The sequence below is a fragment of the Geotrypetes seraphini genome, chromosome 4 (genome assembly GCF_902459505.1).
Source record: "Geotrypetes seraphini chromosome 4, aGeoSer1.1, whole genome shotgun sequence".
Taxonomy (NCBI): domain Eukaryota; kingdom Metazoa; phylum Chordata; class Amphibia; order Gymnophiona; family Dermophiidae; genus Geotrypetes; species Geotrypetes seraphini.
Genome location: NC_047087.1, coordinates 220,365,302 through 220,381,193, shown reverse-complemented (window position 1 = coordinate 220,381,193; position 15,892 = coordinate 220,365,302). Strand labels below are relative to the sequence as shown.

Below are 15,892 nucleotides of genomic sequence, written 5' to 3'. Positions count from 1 at the left end.
TGAATGGTTCATATCAAGTGAGCACCATAGAATAAACACTGTATAGATATAGAATAAAACCTTTTCTTAAAAATATAACCCCTAACAAAGCTACATTTAGCAAATGCAAATTATAGGGAAAAAATAACATTGCACATTTGGGCTAGTAAAAAGTGGGAAAAGAGCTAGCTCTAGACATGGCCAATATTATGTATCCTGGGGTACCCCTCAAACCAAAACAAGTAGACAAAACACAGACCACATGGCACAGACAAAACACAAAACACATAGCTCTAGGCTTCAAACTATTCTTCCATCGGTCAAGTGTTCAGAGCTGAACTTATCTCTGGAAATAAACACATTGTTATAGAAAAACAAAACAGAGATGAACACATGAGTAAAGTATATGGACAAATAATGCATGCATAACCATCTCATATTTAGAAAAGCTAATGTCTCTTTGGATCGTCTTTATCTCTGCAGTGACAAAGAGGATCCCTGGAAAACATCAGAAATATCCTTGTGCCAAAACTGGGATGGGCATGCATATATCCGAACTGCTGCTAAGAAAAAGAAAAGAAAAACACATTTTAATTTTGCAACATCCTAATTTCAGCTAAAACAATAGGAAGCTGTAGCTTTCCAGATTTTGTCTTTAATAGTCCTGTTCATGCGTTCGACAATACCGGAACTCTGTGGGTGATATGGGAGATGAAATTTCCACTCAATGCGGTGTGCGATAGCTAAATCTTTGCATACTCTGGCAGTGAAAGCAGGACCATTATCTGAGTTGATGTGTGTGGGACATCCCCACCTAGGGATGATTTCGCGAAGTAAAATGTTCACCATAGTCTGAGCAGTTTCATTTGTAGTGGGAAAAAACTTCAGGTTATCGGGAGAACATGTCAACAATAACAAGGGCAGCTGGTATACAGGGTTTCCCCTCTTGGCACCAAAGTCCATCCGAAGGGCAGCTTTGGGCACCGGCCAGATGGGCATTGATTAAGCCAGTGACCAGGGTCTCCGCAATTAAAACATCCAGTACTTCTAGATGGATTATTACCATCTCAATCGGAGACAGGGGCCCGCCCCCTATGAAACACGTGACCCCCTCTTCCGCGAGGAGCGGACAGGCGCGGTCCTGGCGCTGGCCCTGATAATGCAGGATTTCCCGAGGCATAGAGATCTCAAAGCGTAGGAGAGTGTTGTGTAGTGGTTAGCGCTACAGCCTAAGGAACCTGAGGTTTGGGGGTTCAAACCCCGCACTGCTCCTTTTTCCAATCTGAAATTATGCACGAGAACTAGTGGGCCATTCTGAAATAATTTGTTTGACCAGAATCTGCAAAGGAGAACGGAGGTTAGAAAGGAAAGTCTGAATAAGTAGGGAATCCATATTTGTTTGGGTACTAAGACCTGCCTCTTGGGTCCAGGTTTCATTAAACCTCTTCAACACCTATCAAGCTCTGTCTGCAATCCTGATCGAATCACATTGGATTCCTGTTGCTTATCGCATTACCTTTAAAATCCTACTTTTAGTTTTTTAAAACACTGTCTTTGAACGAACCCCAATTCATTAATAACTACTTATTCCCCATAGTATATCACGTTCTTTAAGATCCATTAATCAAAAACTCTTAACAATTCCATCACTGAAAGTTATCGGAACTCGTCATCATGATATCTTCTCTGTAATGGCCCCACAATTATGGAACACCTTACCTCAGCATTTAAGAGAAGAAAATGACCTAAACCATTTTAAAAGCAATTTGAAGAGCTTCCTTTTTAAAGACGCCTTTAATTTATTTATTCCCTATTCCTATTGTTTTCACCATTCATGTCTTCTTTTGTGCTTTATTAATACAATTGTAGTTCTGCCCTTTTTTCCTTATGTATCTGTTAGTTTGTATGTCAATATGTCAAACTCATGTAATTTACTATAAATAAGCTTATGTGTACACCTTGTTTTTATTTGTAAATCGCTTAGCAAATTCAATTAAGCTATTCAATAAGTTAAAAATAAACTTGAACTTGAATCTCACAAATTTCCATATTTTTTTTGCTCTATCTGTAAAACTGATTCTGGCCCATGTATCAATTAAAGTTAATTTATCCTGACCCTCTTTGGTAGTATTAACATTGGGGTGGCCGCAAGTGCCCAAAATCAAAGGTGCCACATACCTCAAGCTGAATTCAGAGTCTGACTTCTTTCCCTTATCCTGCGTCTCCAAAATTGAGTCCACAGGAAAGTGATAGGAGTCCGGCAGGGCTGTGAAGGTTTGAGTGACCTTGGTATTTAGATACAGAAAGTCAGGACATCCTTATGCACTAACACTGTTTTTTTTTTGGTGTTTTTTTTTTTTTTTTTCTGGCTGTCAAATCACTTTTTACTCTTTCCAATTCTATCTGCATTGTATCTCGATCCTGTTGCAATGCATTATATAAAGGCATCACTAAGAAAGAAAGATAATGCCTCCAAATTATTCAAAATACTGCCATTAAAATCATTTCAACTTAAAAGCTCGAAAATTTGATCATGTCACACCACTTTTGGTTAACTCCCATTGGCTTCCCATAGATCATCGATTTACTTATAAAATAATGTTACTGATACATAAAACCATACCTTCCGGTCTACCTGATTTCATCAACAGGTTATTAATCCCCCACAACCTCCATCGCACATTACATTCTTCTTATCAAAAACCTGTTATCCATTCCCTCTTTAAGACACATTGGCATCATGCATACTAATATCTTTTCTGTGACGGCCCCTACCGTCTGGAACTCAGCACCAAATTATATAAGAGAAAGTTCATCACTTGATAAATTTAAAACTAGCTTGAAGGCCTTTCTTTTTAAAGACGCATTTGGAGTATAATACTCCTTTTAAGGACTGTAATGGGACTTTGCTCCTTGCTTTTCTTATTCATTTTAATCTTTTCTACAAAGTGCTAGATTATTTATTTTTTGTTTCCTCCCTTTTGTTTTGATCCTTCTCTCTTTCTTTTTCATTATAATTAGTTTTGTTTTTAAATATATGCCTTTCTGACTGTCTGTTTTAATAATTACACAAATGTATTTCTACCCTTTTTCATTTTGTTTCGGTAAGTTCCCCAAACAAACCTGAAACCTACTTACAGGGAGCTCTTCTACGTTTAAAAGTTTCAGAAATCATATTCGTTCTATCCACTGAATATACATTAACATTTTATAACATTTCCAATATTCTTTTATCATTCTTAAAAATTTATTTCAGACAGTTTGTCTATGTATCAAACAAGCTGCTGAAAAGTTCTCAGCCGGCCTACAAACAGTGCTGAAAACTAGTCAGCCTGCTTGTCACTACAACAAAGGAGAAGGAGGATGAGAAGGAGGGGCTGCCCTCCCCCTCTCCCTGCCAAAGACTGCCACAGAATCAGAATCAGATCTCCGACTCCAACTCAACCACTTCACCTATACCACACATCCACAACCTGGTTCACTCACATTCAATTCATATTAAGCCCTACAGGGTTCATCACTTTCACCTACCCTATTCAACATTTACATATCCTCTCTAGGACACCCACTGCAAAAACCAAACCTGATCTATTACATATATGCAGACGACATCTCCATCCTAATCCTAGTGAATAGCATAACAAATGAAACCTCAAAATACATTACTCATATAATGACCGAAATAGAACATTGGACAAGCAACTTCAAACTGAAACTTAACACAGAAAAAAAACAAAAATCTTCCTTGCAAGCCCAACGGATAAAATTGCCAATTCAACGCTACATATAAAAGACCATGATTACCCGATTACCCAATTACCAACACAATAAAAATATTGGGAGTCACATTGGACAAACACACCTCACTATGATTGAACACACGAATATTGTGGCAACAAAATGTTTCACGATGTTATGGAGATTAAAGACCATCAAAAAATACTTCGACCCACTATCGTTTAGATTACTAGTGCAATCACTAGTGCTTTCTACCCTGGACTATTGTAATATCGTTTATTTGGGTTTAATTCAGAACTCAGCTGTCCACTTGATATATGGATTAAAAAAGAATGACCATGTCATCTCCCACCACAAACCACTGCACTGGCTGTCAGTCGAGGCAAGAATATTATTCAAGTTCTCCTGCATATGTTTCAAGCTAGTTTGGGGACTAGCACCTACGTATCTACAAACCCACTTTGCACTCCACAACCCAACAAGACAAACCAGAAACAGCAATTTTTTTTGCATACCCAAGCATAACCAATTGTAAATACAAAACCTTTCTGGACAGAACCTTCATGCTCCAAGCAAATAAACAACAATATTGGCTAGACAGTCACATTAATAAAGCCGAACTGACCTACAATGCCTTTAGAAAACTCATAAAAACTACCCTATTCGACAGATACATCACCTAAACAGAACCTCACCAAGTACTCTTTCTTTTCACAATGCTCTCTGAAATCCTAATTCTTGCTGTTTCTGAATCTCTAAACAAACTGTACATTGTAATTTTTTCCCTTTTTTTCAGGAAAGCTGTGATTTTTCTTTACAGGTCCGCTCCGAAATTCTTAGCAAACATTATATTTTGTGATTTTGATTCCTAATAGTCTCTGTACTCTGTACTCCCTCCACATATAGTAAATCGCTGAATGTCCAGCTCTCTTAAATGTAAACCGCCTAAGTGCCTTTATGACCCATAACCAAAAACAATATCACAATGCAGGAATTTTTTCAATAACAAAAACAATATAACAATGTAAAAATTTTCACTTACCTTACCTTATAAGCGAGGTACATTAATAATATACAATATAATCTTATACTCTATAAAATCTTATCTAAGCGATAGAAGAGAAAAGCGCATGCAAAGAATGGTACAGATGACAGAATGCGCAGACGTTTCTATAAATCCACAATAGAGACTTTCCAAAAGTCTTCACTTAATTTCATTCTTCCCGAAAGAATGGCAGCTGCTTATTTTCGCGGCGGGAGCTTACTGAAAACTCCACATTAATATTTGTCCTTGCCAAAAGAACAGTAACCGCGGCGGGTTTACCAAAAACCCTACAATATAAATAAAGGGTTGGAACATGACTCAAATACCTGTGAGTATTAAAGAACAGAATTCAAAATTCAGAAATACTCACAAAATATTGGTAATGTCAAGTCCATCGTGGACGTAGCCCCCAAATTGAAACGAACAGGATCCGTTTCTTGGTCCCGAAACTGCCCTGCAAAACACTCTGTCATCTGGAGGCAATTCCCCTTAGAAAGAAAGATACATAGACAGTATTCTAAAGAGATTTTGCCTGTTTTATTATTAGTCTGCATTCATTTATATATCTTCAGTGGTATTAGCAGATGACGTAAGTACAGACCATATCTAGTGACAGGATACATAGGCTTCAAAGAAGTAATCAACACCAGAAAGGGGGGGGGGGGATGAATGAGCAGGATATGTACTTCATTGTTTAAAGCTAAAAGGTGTAAAAAGCTTCCTTTATCTATCTCAACCATAGCAGTGGGGGGTCGAGCCTTCATTGTCTGAGAGCTAACTTCGTTAACATAAATTAAATGACCTCTTCCCAAACCATTAAGAGAGTAAACACAACATTCTGCATTTGATTACTTCCAGCATGGACAGAGACAGAAAACTTATCCATTAAAATGTGTCCTTTCAGAGATCACACCCAAATTTATGCATCCAAATCTAGGCACCATATATAGAAGCCGAGGGATTAGCTGCAAATCTAATGAAAAAATTAGTGGAGGAATTTATAGTATTTTTTTTATTCAGGTCTTGTATTAATGTTCCATGCGGTACCTGTTCACAGTTAATGTGTGGTAAGTAACACACTAACTGGATGAAGTTTCCATATCCACTCCTTGCCCGTGCCACATGAAAACAGGCAAACTACTGCAAAATGCCTCAATGTGGTTGCACATTAGCCAGTTGTCACACGTTAAGGGGTAAATTCTCTATAATACGTCTAAACTTAGGCGTGCTTTAGACGTCCAGAGTAATTGAATAATTACGGCGTTAAGGGCCTTAATAAGCGTTAGTTGGGACTTAGACGCAGCTAGACGGCCAAAAAAGATAGACGTAAGATAGACGTCTACGGAAGGCATAGGCGCGTCTACATATGTAGACGTGGGCGTGCCGTGGGCATGGTGATGGGCAGGCACTAGTTAGATGCTACTTAGGCAGCATAACGCGTCTAAATAGCGTCTATAATGTAGGCGTAAGAAACGTTTTTCCGCATACGACGCCTAAGCGGGATTTAGATTTAACAACGCCTATGCGTCAGACGTTAATTAGACGTGTATAGGATATAGAGGGCTGTAAAATAGCAAAATTTTGTCTCCTTTACACTCCTCTGCATTCGTGCTTGATCTGTGATATTTTCATCAGCATTGTGCATCAGATACATTCATTTCTGTGTAGCATACATCTCCAGGTTCCCACCTTCCATACTGATAATGTAAGTTCAACACCCACTCGGTACGTTTCATCTTCTAGTTCTCCTTTCAAACATAACATATTTTTTTACTTTGTATTAATGGTAAACTGTACAATTCTGATATCATAGAGGAAAAAGATACAAAACAGCAGTGTTCTCTGTCTGCCATTCCCTACTTCACTGATATTCCCAGATCAACTCCCACTAAAACAAATATATTACAGAAAATATATAGTTTACAAAATGGTATACTGTGTTTTGATTATCCTTTTCATCATCCTATACTTTGGGTTAATTATGTGAAAGCTTACAATGCTGAATGACTGATAATAAATCAGTAAAGAGTATAAAAAACTCAGTATAATTTAAAAAAAACCAAAAAACATCGTACAGACGTCTATCTGGCATTTAAGCACGGCCATTTAGAGACGTCTAGATGACGTTTCAGCAAGCCGTGTCTATCCTGCGCTCAGCGTCTGTACAGACGTCTACCAGACGCTTACGTACCGTTTGATTGACACTTGCGTTTTCTGGACGTCTAAAGCACGCCTAAGTTAGACATAGTATAGAGAATTTACCCCTAAATGCCTAACACTCTTTAGTAACAAGGTCCCAATCCTCATAGTTAAATGTCTGCAAATTGATATCACTCAATGTATCTAAAATTATAAGCATTGCTCCACAACTCATGCACTTGTAACTGCAGAGAAAGGAGGTGGTTGCAATGGCATGGGACTTAACCTAATAAAGATTGTTTCTCAACCCTGATTGGGCATCTCATTTGCCCTTTTTCTGGATCCACGTAGTATCTTTAGGGCAATTTCTTCCTTTCCTGTGTTTTCCATGGTTTGGTCAGTGAAAGAGAACAAAAGAAAAAAAAAAAAAAAAAATTAGATTGCATTAGTAAAGGGTTACCAGATTTGGGAAAATCTGGACCCATGGCCATGCCCCCAGGACTACCCAGTTCCACCCCCCAGCCAGCATCTGCACATGTTCGGACGTGACATAATGACATAACACGCATGTGCACGCATGATGACGTCACTACGTTGTGGCCGCACATGCACCGATATCCCTTCCTGACGCGATTATGTCGAGAAGCTTTTCAAAACCCAGACAAAGTGCCGTGTTTTGAAAAGCCATCCAGACCCCCGGACGTGTCCTCAAAATGAGGACATATCCAGGAAAATCCGAACGTCTGGTAAGCATACATTAGTAAATCTATGCAAGCTATTTTCCATGAATCAAGTGGATGCACTAAGAACAGGTGCAAATGTCCCCAGAGAAAAAAGTCCTATGACCACTGCTCTCTCAGAGCTGAGTGGGAGGTCTTCAAATGTGCCAGTGTGGGGTAGTATTTAAATATTATGTTTTCAATTGCTAGGGACAAGAAGGTTTCCTGGAGGCAAGCAGAGCTTGCTTGTCCCTTGCTATCAAAATTGTGACAGTGAAACAACACCTCCCACTGGCAGGATTTTAGGTGGAGGACTCCAGCAGTGGTCTCAAACTCGCGGCCCGGGGGCCACATGCAGGTACTATTTTGAGGCCCTCAGTATGTTTATCATAATCACAAAAGTAAAATAAAACAGCTTCTTGATCATATGTCTCTTTAACTATAAATTACAATATTATTATTAAGACTTAGCCAAAAGGAAAGATTTATAAACTATAGAGTTTTACCTCATGCAAAATTGTCATTTCTTTAATGAGACATTAACTATTTTTCTCTGCGGCCCTCCAAGCACCCACAAGTCCAAAACGTGGCCCTGCAAAGGGTTTGAATTTGAGACCACTGCCTTAGAGGAACAGTGCCCATGACATGTATCAAAGGAAAACTATGCACACATTTGCACTTTATGAATGGAGTCAAAAGTATTTGCAAGAAAATATACATGCCTTCAACTGTAGAAACACAAAGTGCATGCACACAAAGTCCCGGTATCAGAGGCTGAAACATACCGACTTCCGCCTTAAGGAAGCAACACAAGGAGGAGGGGAGCAGCAGAACTGCATTTATTTGGTTGGCGGGGCCTCGGCATCCCTGCCAGCAAAGTTATATTTGTGTATGGGAGCGAAGAGAAGGAGAAGGGAGCAATGCCTTGCCCCCCCCCTACCCCCCTCAATCTACTCTGGGTGCTCCCAAAATTGGAGAACTGGCTACCCCCTGGTTTAAATTAAATTAAATTAAAGAGTGCTAGTCTTCAAGTTCTAAAAGTGTATAAAATTAGAATGGAATGCAAATTTCGCCTTATAAATATGTTTAGTAGCCAAGTTGTAAAAGTCTTATTGGGACTGGAAGATTGATAAAGAAGCATATTATTACAATGTGAGTTGTAGGGTGACAGGTCAAAAACGCGCAAGACAATCGCGCGCAGACAAAATAGCGCCAAACTTGTCCCCGTCCCCGCAGGATCTATCTCCATCTCCGTCCTGTTCCTGCGAGTTCTGTTCCTGTCTCATCCCTGCAAGCTCTGTCCTCATCGGCACAAGCCTCAAACATTAAGGGCTCCTTTTACGAAGGTGCACTAGCGGTTTTAGCGCAAGCGCCGGATTAGCGCACGCTAGCCGTAACTCTACCACCTGCTCAAAAGGAGGCGGTAGCGGCTAGCGCACACGGCAATTTAGCGCACACTATTCCGCGCATTAAGGCCCTAGCACTGGCAGGATTTTAGGTGGAGGACTCCTTCGTAAAAGGAGCCCTAAGTTGCACACAATGGGATTTGGGCTCCATGCAGTAGAAAACTTTAAGGGGTCCTTTTACAAAGGCATGGTAGCGGTTTAACGAGCGGAATATTGCGCGTCAAACCGCCTGCCGCACTAGTACCTAACGCCTCCATTGACGAGGAGTTAGGATTTTAGGCTGCTGCGGGGGTTAGCGCGTGATGAAATATCCGACGCGCTAACCCCCGTAGCGCGCCTTGATAAAAGGAGCCCCAAGTGTTCGAGGCTTGCGCAGATGAGAACACAGCTTGCATGGATAGGGACAGAACTCATGGGAACATGACGAAGAGTGAGATAGATCTCACTGGGATGGGGACTAATTTGTCCCTGTGTCATATTCAGCTGCTAGTGTCAAGTTTCAAGTTTATTTTTGATTTGTTGGATCGCTTATTTAATTTACTAAGCGATTTACAAAAAATAATGCAAATAACAGGTTAGTTAAAATTTAGTACAATGTTAAAAATAAAATCATACAGACTAACGGACACATAAGGAAAGAAAGGGTAAAACTACAATTGTATAAAAAAAAAAAGAATTTAAAGGTAAAAAACATGAGGTAAGGGAAAGAGAAGAGAAAAAAATAAGTTGGAGAAGAATTAGGAAAATTAGTTTCATACATTAAATGCGTCTTTAAAAAGGAAACTTTTTAAGCTACTTTTAAACTGTTTTAAATCTTTTTCTACTCTAAGATACTGGGGCAAGCTATTCCATAATTGTGGGGCTACAACAGAAAAAATGTCAGTGCGACGAGTTCCAATAATTTTTAGTGATGGAATTGTTAGAAGATTTTGGTTGGTTGATCTTAAAGTGCGAGGAGTCAATGTTATTTCAAACGCTGGAGGGTTGGACCGCATAACTAGCAATCCTAACCTGCATGGATAGCTCTCCCGACACCAGCACTGAAATATCAGCCATACCCGGTTCATTTCCAGCAGCTGCCACGATCTGGATATTTACTACCAGGCGCTGATATGATTTGGTGCGGAATATCTGGCCCATGGGCCGAATACAGTCTGTGCTATGTTATCTGGAACATTGTCACATTTAGATAACTCCCCAGACCACTCTGGCTTTGCCCAAGCTCCGCTCCGGTGGTCTGGATAATACCTCTAAATATCTCAGTCGCAGCACTGTTATCCAGGTAAATGCCTTTGAATTTTCACGCCAGCTTCCTGATGTAATTCTTTTCTTTTCAGGGTCGTATACCTGTGAAGTGGATGGCAATAGAGTCCCTATTTGATCACATCTACACAACACAAAGTGATGTGTAAGTTTACACTTTTTACTGAATTTAAATAAAGTTAATATTCTATCATTATAGCTTTTAAATACAGTGGCATAGTAAGGGGGGGCGTGAGGGGGGTAGTCCGTCCTGGACGCCATGTTGCTGGGAGTGCCGGCATCCCTCCTCCTCTCCATCCCCCACATCTCCCTATTCCTCCCTTCCATGCATGCGCCCCCCCTTCCCTTCCCCCAAGCCTCTAGTTGAAGTCGTTGTTCACTGCGGTCAACAACGTGCTCTTCGTGACCCCGTCAGCTCTCCTGCTGATATCACTTCTGGGTGCCCCCATAGGAAGTGACATCAGAGGGAGAGCTTACGGAGTCGCAAAGAGCACATTGTTGACTGCTGCGAGCGACAACTTCAACTAGAGGTACAAGGGAAGGAGGGGCGGAGAAGAGGGCGGGGGAGGGGCACATCCGCCCTGGGTGCCTCTCACCCTTACTACGCCACTGCTTGTACTACATTTTGCACTTACCATGCAGTAAGGGTTTTTTTTTTTCTCTGCAGGAACTACTGGGACATGCTTAGCATTTTCTCATACAATTACCACACAGAAATTTTTTTTTTGTTTTGTTATGCAGTAAGTGTATTGGACAGTGACCATGCATGGTAACACTTTAAAATTCACAGTCCATGTTCATTCCCCTCCCATAGCCTGCTCATTTCCCACTAGAGAATGACATGGGGACAAATCTGTTCCCGTCCCCACAGGAACTCAATTTCCCCGCCCGTTCCCACATGTTTTGTCACTGTTCTTATCCCTGCCCCGCACAAGCCTCAAACACTTGAATTTAAAGTGTTAGAGGTTTGTGCAGGTGAGGACAGAGCTTGAAGGAACGGGGCAGGGACAGGAAAATAATTCACTGGGACGGGAAAAAATTTGTCCCCGTGTCATTCTCTAGTTCCCATCCCACAACAGTTATCATGTCAATTAGCATGTGTTTTCATGGCAGGAAGATAATTGTTAGTGTGTCCTAATTCACATGCTAACTGCTTAGCATACATTAGTAAAAGGGCTCCTAGCTCAAAAGAGCAATTAATAAAGACAATCAGGTTCACTGAATCTCACAAGTAGGCCATGTTTCTATGCTTATGGCCGGATTCTGTATACTGCAGCCAAAGTTGCATGCACAAATCTGTGTGTACTGCTGATTTGTGAATGAAAATTAATTAGTTAATCAGTGCCAATAATTGCCAATTAGCAAACAATTATTAGTACTACAGTAATTAGAATTTACATGCACAACTTTTTAAGTGTATTCTGTAAAGTAGTGTGCATAAATTTTAGTGCACAGATTTATTTATTTCTATTTATTTAATTCATTTTCTATCCCGTTTTCCCCAAAGAGCTCAGAATGGGTTACAGCAGTGTCTCTCAAACTTTCTCGAGGCGGAGCACACTAAAGTTAGTAGCTGCCTAGCTGGCCTGGAACTTCCTCTCCGACGTCAGAATTGACGTCGGGAAGGAGGCTTCTGGGCGGCAAGAAGAAGGTGCAGCGGTGGCGGGCGGACGGGGGTTTGAATCGGTGCTGGAGGGAGGGAAAGCGATCACCTGTCCTGTTGTCCTCCCACACAGCTTCGGGACGCTGTCCCTGAAAATGGGACATTTTGGCGTCCCAAAGAGGTGGGTCGGGATAACAAGACAGCCGGTCCAATAACGGGACGTATGGACACACGATTCTATAAATTGTGCCTAACTTGGAGGTAGTTTATAGAATCACGATAAGTGCCAACCTTTTCAGTGCCAATTTTTTAAGGGGCCATATATAGAATTTGGACCTTAGTGCCAAATGAATACAGACTTTCAGTGCCTGCTGGAAAAATATAACTTTTTTTTTAATTACATATGCACAGTAGCTCCTGACCTACTGCAACCCCTTGTTTTCTTTCCCTCGCTTCATTTTGTCTGCCAAGGCCATCGGACACATTTTATTTCTGTGATGAAAAGTGTGTCTTCTTTCATTTTTCTTTAACTGATCTTTCTGTTGAAATCCCCCCAGTATTTCCAATGTTTTGTTTTTGTTTGTATGAGTAGCCCTGGTACCGCTCGTGCTCAGTTCGAAGGCTGCGAAGGCTCCAGCTAGCTCTGCGAGTAGGACACCTGCCACCAGGGCTCACAATAAATCCAGTGTTTTCTTTCTCTGCATAAGAGGCAGCTTTCAGGGGGGAGGGGTCACATATGCATTTTATTATTTTTATTGGGAAGACTGGATGGACCATGCAGGTCTTTATCTGACATCCTCTATTACGTTACTGTGTTACATGTAATCTTTTGCAGCTTTGGTATATGTTTGTACACTCCATCAGAGAGTTTTCTAACTAGAAAAGTAACTTTTACATTTAAAAAATAAATAAATAGAGATTTATTTTTTATTTTTGCTGAGCCATTTCATAATTATTTGTTCAGTGTGGCTGCACCAGCAGGCCATCTGATCATTTCTTTTCTTTGAATTACTTCCCAGTAAAAGGAAAATGTTGGTATTTGTGTTTTGCCTCATCAGTCATCTTTGTGATGTCCAGTCCAGTCTACAGAGATCCAGTCAGAGGGCTTTGACAGCATACTCCAGAAAATAAAGGTTTAGAAAAGTAGCAGTGGTGCTGTCATTAGCACTATATAAAGGAGAGCTATTATAGACAAAAGAACCACTAAGGTATTCATCCAACAAGCTTTACTGGGTCTGACCTATGGTCTATCGAGCTCAGTAGCCTGTTCTCATGGTGGTCAATCCAGGTCCTAGTACCTGGCCAAAACCCAAAGAATAACATTATCCCAGGACAAGCAGGCAGCATATTCTTACACACGGAGCCCCGGTACGGACACTTGAAAAGTGAAGCTCAATTTTAAGTTTTAGAAACTTTGCGATCAGCCTACACCGTGCATATGCGAGTGCCTTCCCACCCGATGTAGGCACGCGGTCCCTCAGTTTCTTAGTTTCTGAGGAGTTAAAAAGACACATTTCAATGGTCATTGAAAACTATTTTGCCTTCCTGCTCTCGCGTCAGTTACTTTTAAGTCATTTTCGTGTTATTCTTTATTTTTCTTTTAGTTAGTTTATCCTCTTTTTTTGTTTATCGCGGGTTCGGCCCAGTGAGGCCTGTTGTACCACCTTGGCCTCTGACTCTGGATTCAAATCTCAATCTATCAGAATCCATCTCACTGCTATTACAGCTTTTCACATGCCAGTCTTGGGGAAACCTCTTACAGCTCATCCTTTGGTCTCCAGATTCATGAAAGGACTTTTCAATGTGAAACCACCTCTCAAACATCCTCCTGTAGTCTGAGACCTTAATGTAGTTCTTTCCAGGTTAATGAAGCCACCATTTGAACCAATGGGCTCAGCTCATCTCAAGTTTCTTACCTGGAAAGTTGTTTTTCTTATCTCGCGCACTTCTGCCAGGAGGGTCAGTGAGTTACAAGCGTTGGTGGCAGATCCGCTCTTCACAGTTTTTCACCATGATAAAGTGGTTCTCCGCATGCTCCAAAGTTTCTACCGAAAATTGTCATAGAGTTTCATCTTAATCGATTGTTCTCCCAGTTTTTTTTTTCCCTAAGCCTCAGTCTCATGCTGGAGAAACGGCACTGCACATTCTGGACTGTAAGCGTGTTTTGGCCTATTACATTGACAGGACAAAGCCACATAGAACATCTCTCCAACTTTTCATCTCATTTGATCCTAATAGATTGGGGCATCCTGTTTCCAAAAGAACAATTTCCAACTGGGTAGCTGCCTGTATATCGTTCTGCTATGCTCAGACTGGACTGCACCTGGAGAGTCGTTTCACAGCTCACAAAGTCCGAGCTATGGCAGCTTCTGTAGCTTTCCTTAGATCTATTCCTATTGAGGAAATCTGTAAAGCTGCTTCCTGGTCCTCAGTTGATACATTCACCTCGCATTATTGTCTGGAATCTTTCTCCAGACAGGATGGGCACTTTGGCCAGTCCGTATTACAAAATGTATTTTCTTGAAGGCCAACACTCCCACCATCTCTTTCTGGTTAGCTTGGAGGTCACCCATGTGTGAGAATATGCTGCCTGTTTTTCCTGGGATAAAGCACAGTTACTTACCGTAACAGATGCTATCCAGGAACAGCAGGAAGATGTTCTCACAACCCTCCCACCTCCCCTGGTTGGCTTCTTGGCTGGCTTATCTTAACTGAGGAACCGCTTGCCTATGTCGGGCGGGAAGGCACTCGCGCATGTGTAGTGCGGGCTGATTGCAAACTTTCTAAAACTTAAAGTTGTGATTCACTTTTCAAGTGTACGTACCGGGGCCCCGTCGGTGACGTCACCCATGTGTGAGAATATCTGCCTGCTGTCCCTGGATAACACCTATTACGGTAAGTAACTGTGCTTTCCAGCATCTCAAAGAATAGCAAGATTCTGGAACCCCAATGAAAGCAACATTCCTGAGCTGAGATTGTGGTGTCATAATGCCTCATTCCACAGTGCCTAAAAGCCAACCTCATCAGTGATGCTATAATGGCTTAATTGACCTATACTTGTCACACATAAGAGCATAAGAATAGCTATACTGGGTCAGACCAATGGTCCATCGAGCCCAGTAGCCTGTTCTCATGGTGACCAATCCAAGTCACTAGTACCTGGCCAAAACTCAAAGAGTAGCAGTATTCCATGCTACTGATCCTGGGCAAGCAACCATGGCACAGTCCAAGCATCTAGCACCTCTACTCGGCTTCACATGCAAATACAAATAGTCTTATATTCCACAACATGCAATTAGGTTCAGTGTGGAAACCATCAAAAGAGACCATTCACGTATATGAAGTAATAGTAAATAAATATCCCCTCAAAATTACAAGAATATACAATCATCATCTAAAAATAGTAGAGGTGAAAAACTAACATTTCTAAATATGCTTTAATAAAAAAAAGATATCAGAAGTTTCCTCACAATAAAATATTTACCTGTCCTCCAAAATAAAATAAACTCCAAGTACAGTATATTCTAAATAAAATAAACTCCAAGAATATCCTAAATAAGAAAGATTGCAGATGTTTCCGAAAAAGTAAGTAATTACTTATTTTCCTTATGTTAAGACGGACAGAATTCCAGATGCTAGTAGCCTGATATGAACATTTAGAAATGTACTTCTCCTTTTACAAAGCCACAGTATCAGCTGCTGCGTGGCTAATGCTCCAATGTCCATTAAATCCCTATGGGCATCAGAGCGATTGCCGCAGCTTTGTAAAAGGAGCCCATAATTTCTCTTGGATTTATGTAGTCTGGGATCAGGGCAATGCAATAACAAGGTATCTTGTAATGTTCTAAATTTGGAATACAAATTTGCATCCAGTATGCATAATAGTGCCCTCCCAAACATTATAATAAGTACAATTGTACAAACTTTAAAAATTCATGCCTCATTTGGAAGCCACTGTAATGATTTTAGTAATCTATTCATATTTATGTGCTGAAAAGAT

At 40.7% G+C, this 15,892-nt stretch overlaps 1 protein-coding gene across 1 annotated transcript in view; it reads left to right on the top strand.

Annotated features, from left to right (window-relative positions):
- Positions 1–15,892, top strand: part of RET (ret proto-oncogene) — a 255,342-nt gene that overhangs the window by 215,715 nt on the left and 23,735 nt on the right. Inside the window, exon 16 of the mRNA XM_033943472.1 lies at positions 10,364–10,434. Within this exon, the coding sequence (XP_033799363.1) occupies positions 10,364–10,434 (71 nt within the window). The remainder of the gene's footprint in view (positions 1–10,363; positions 10,435–15,892) is intronic.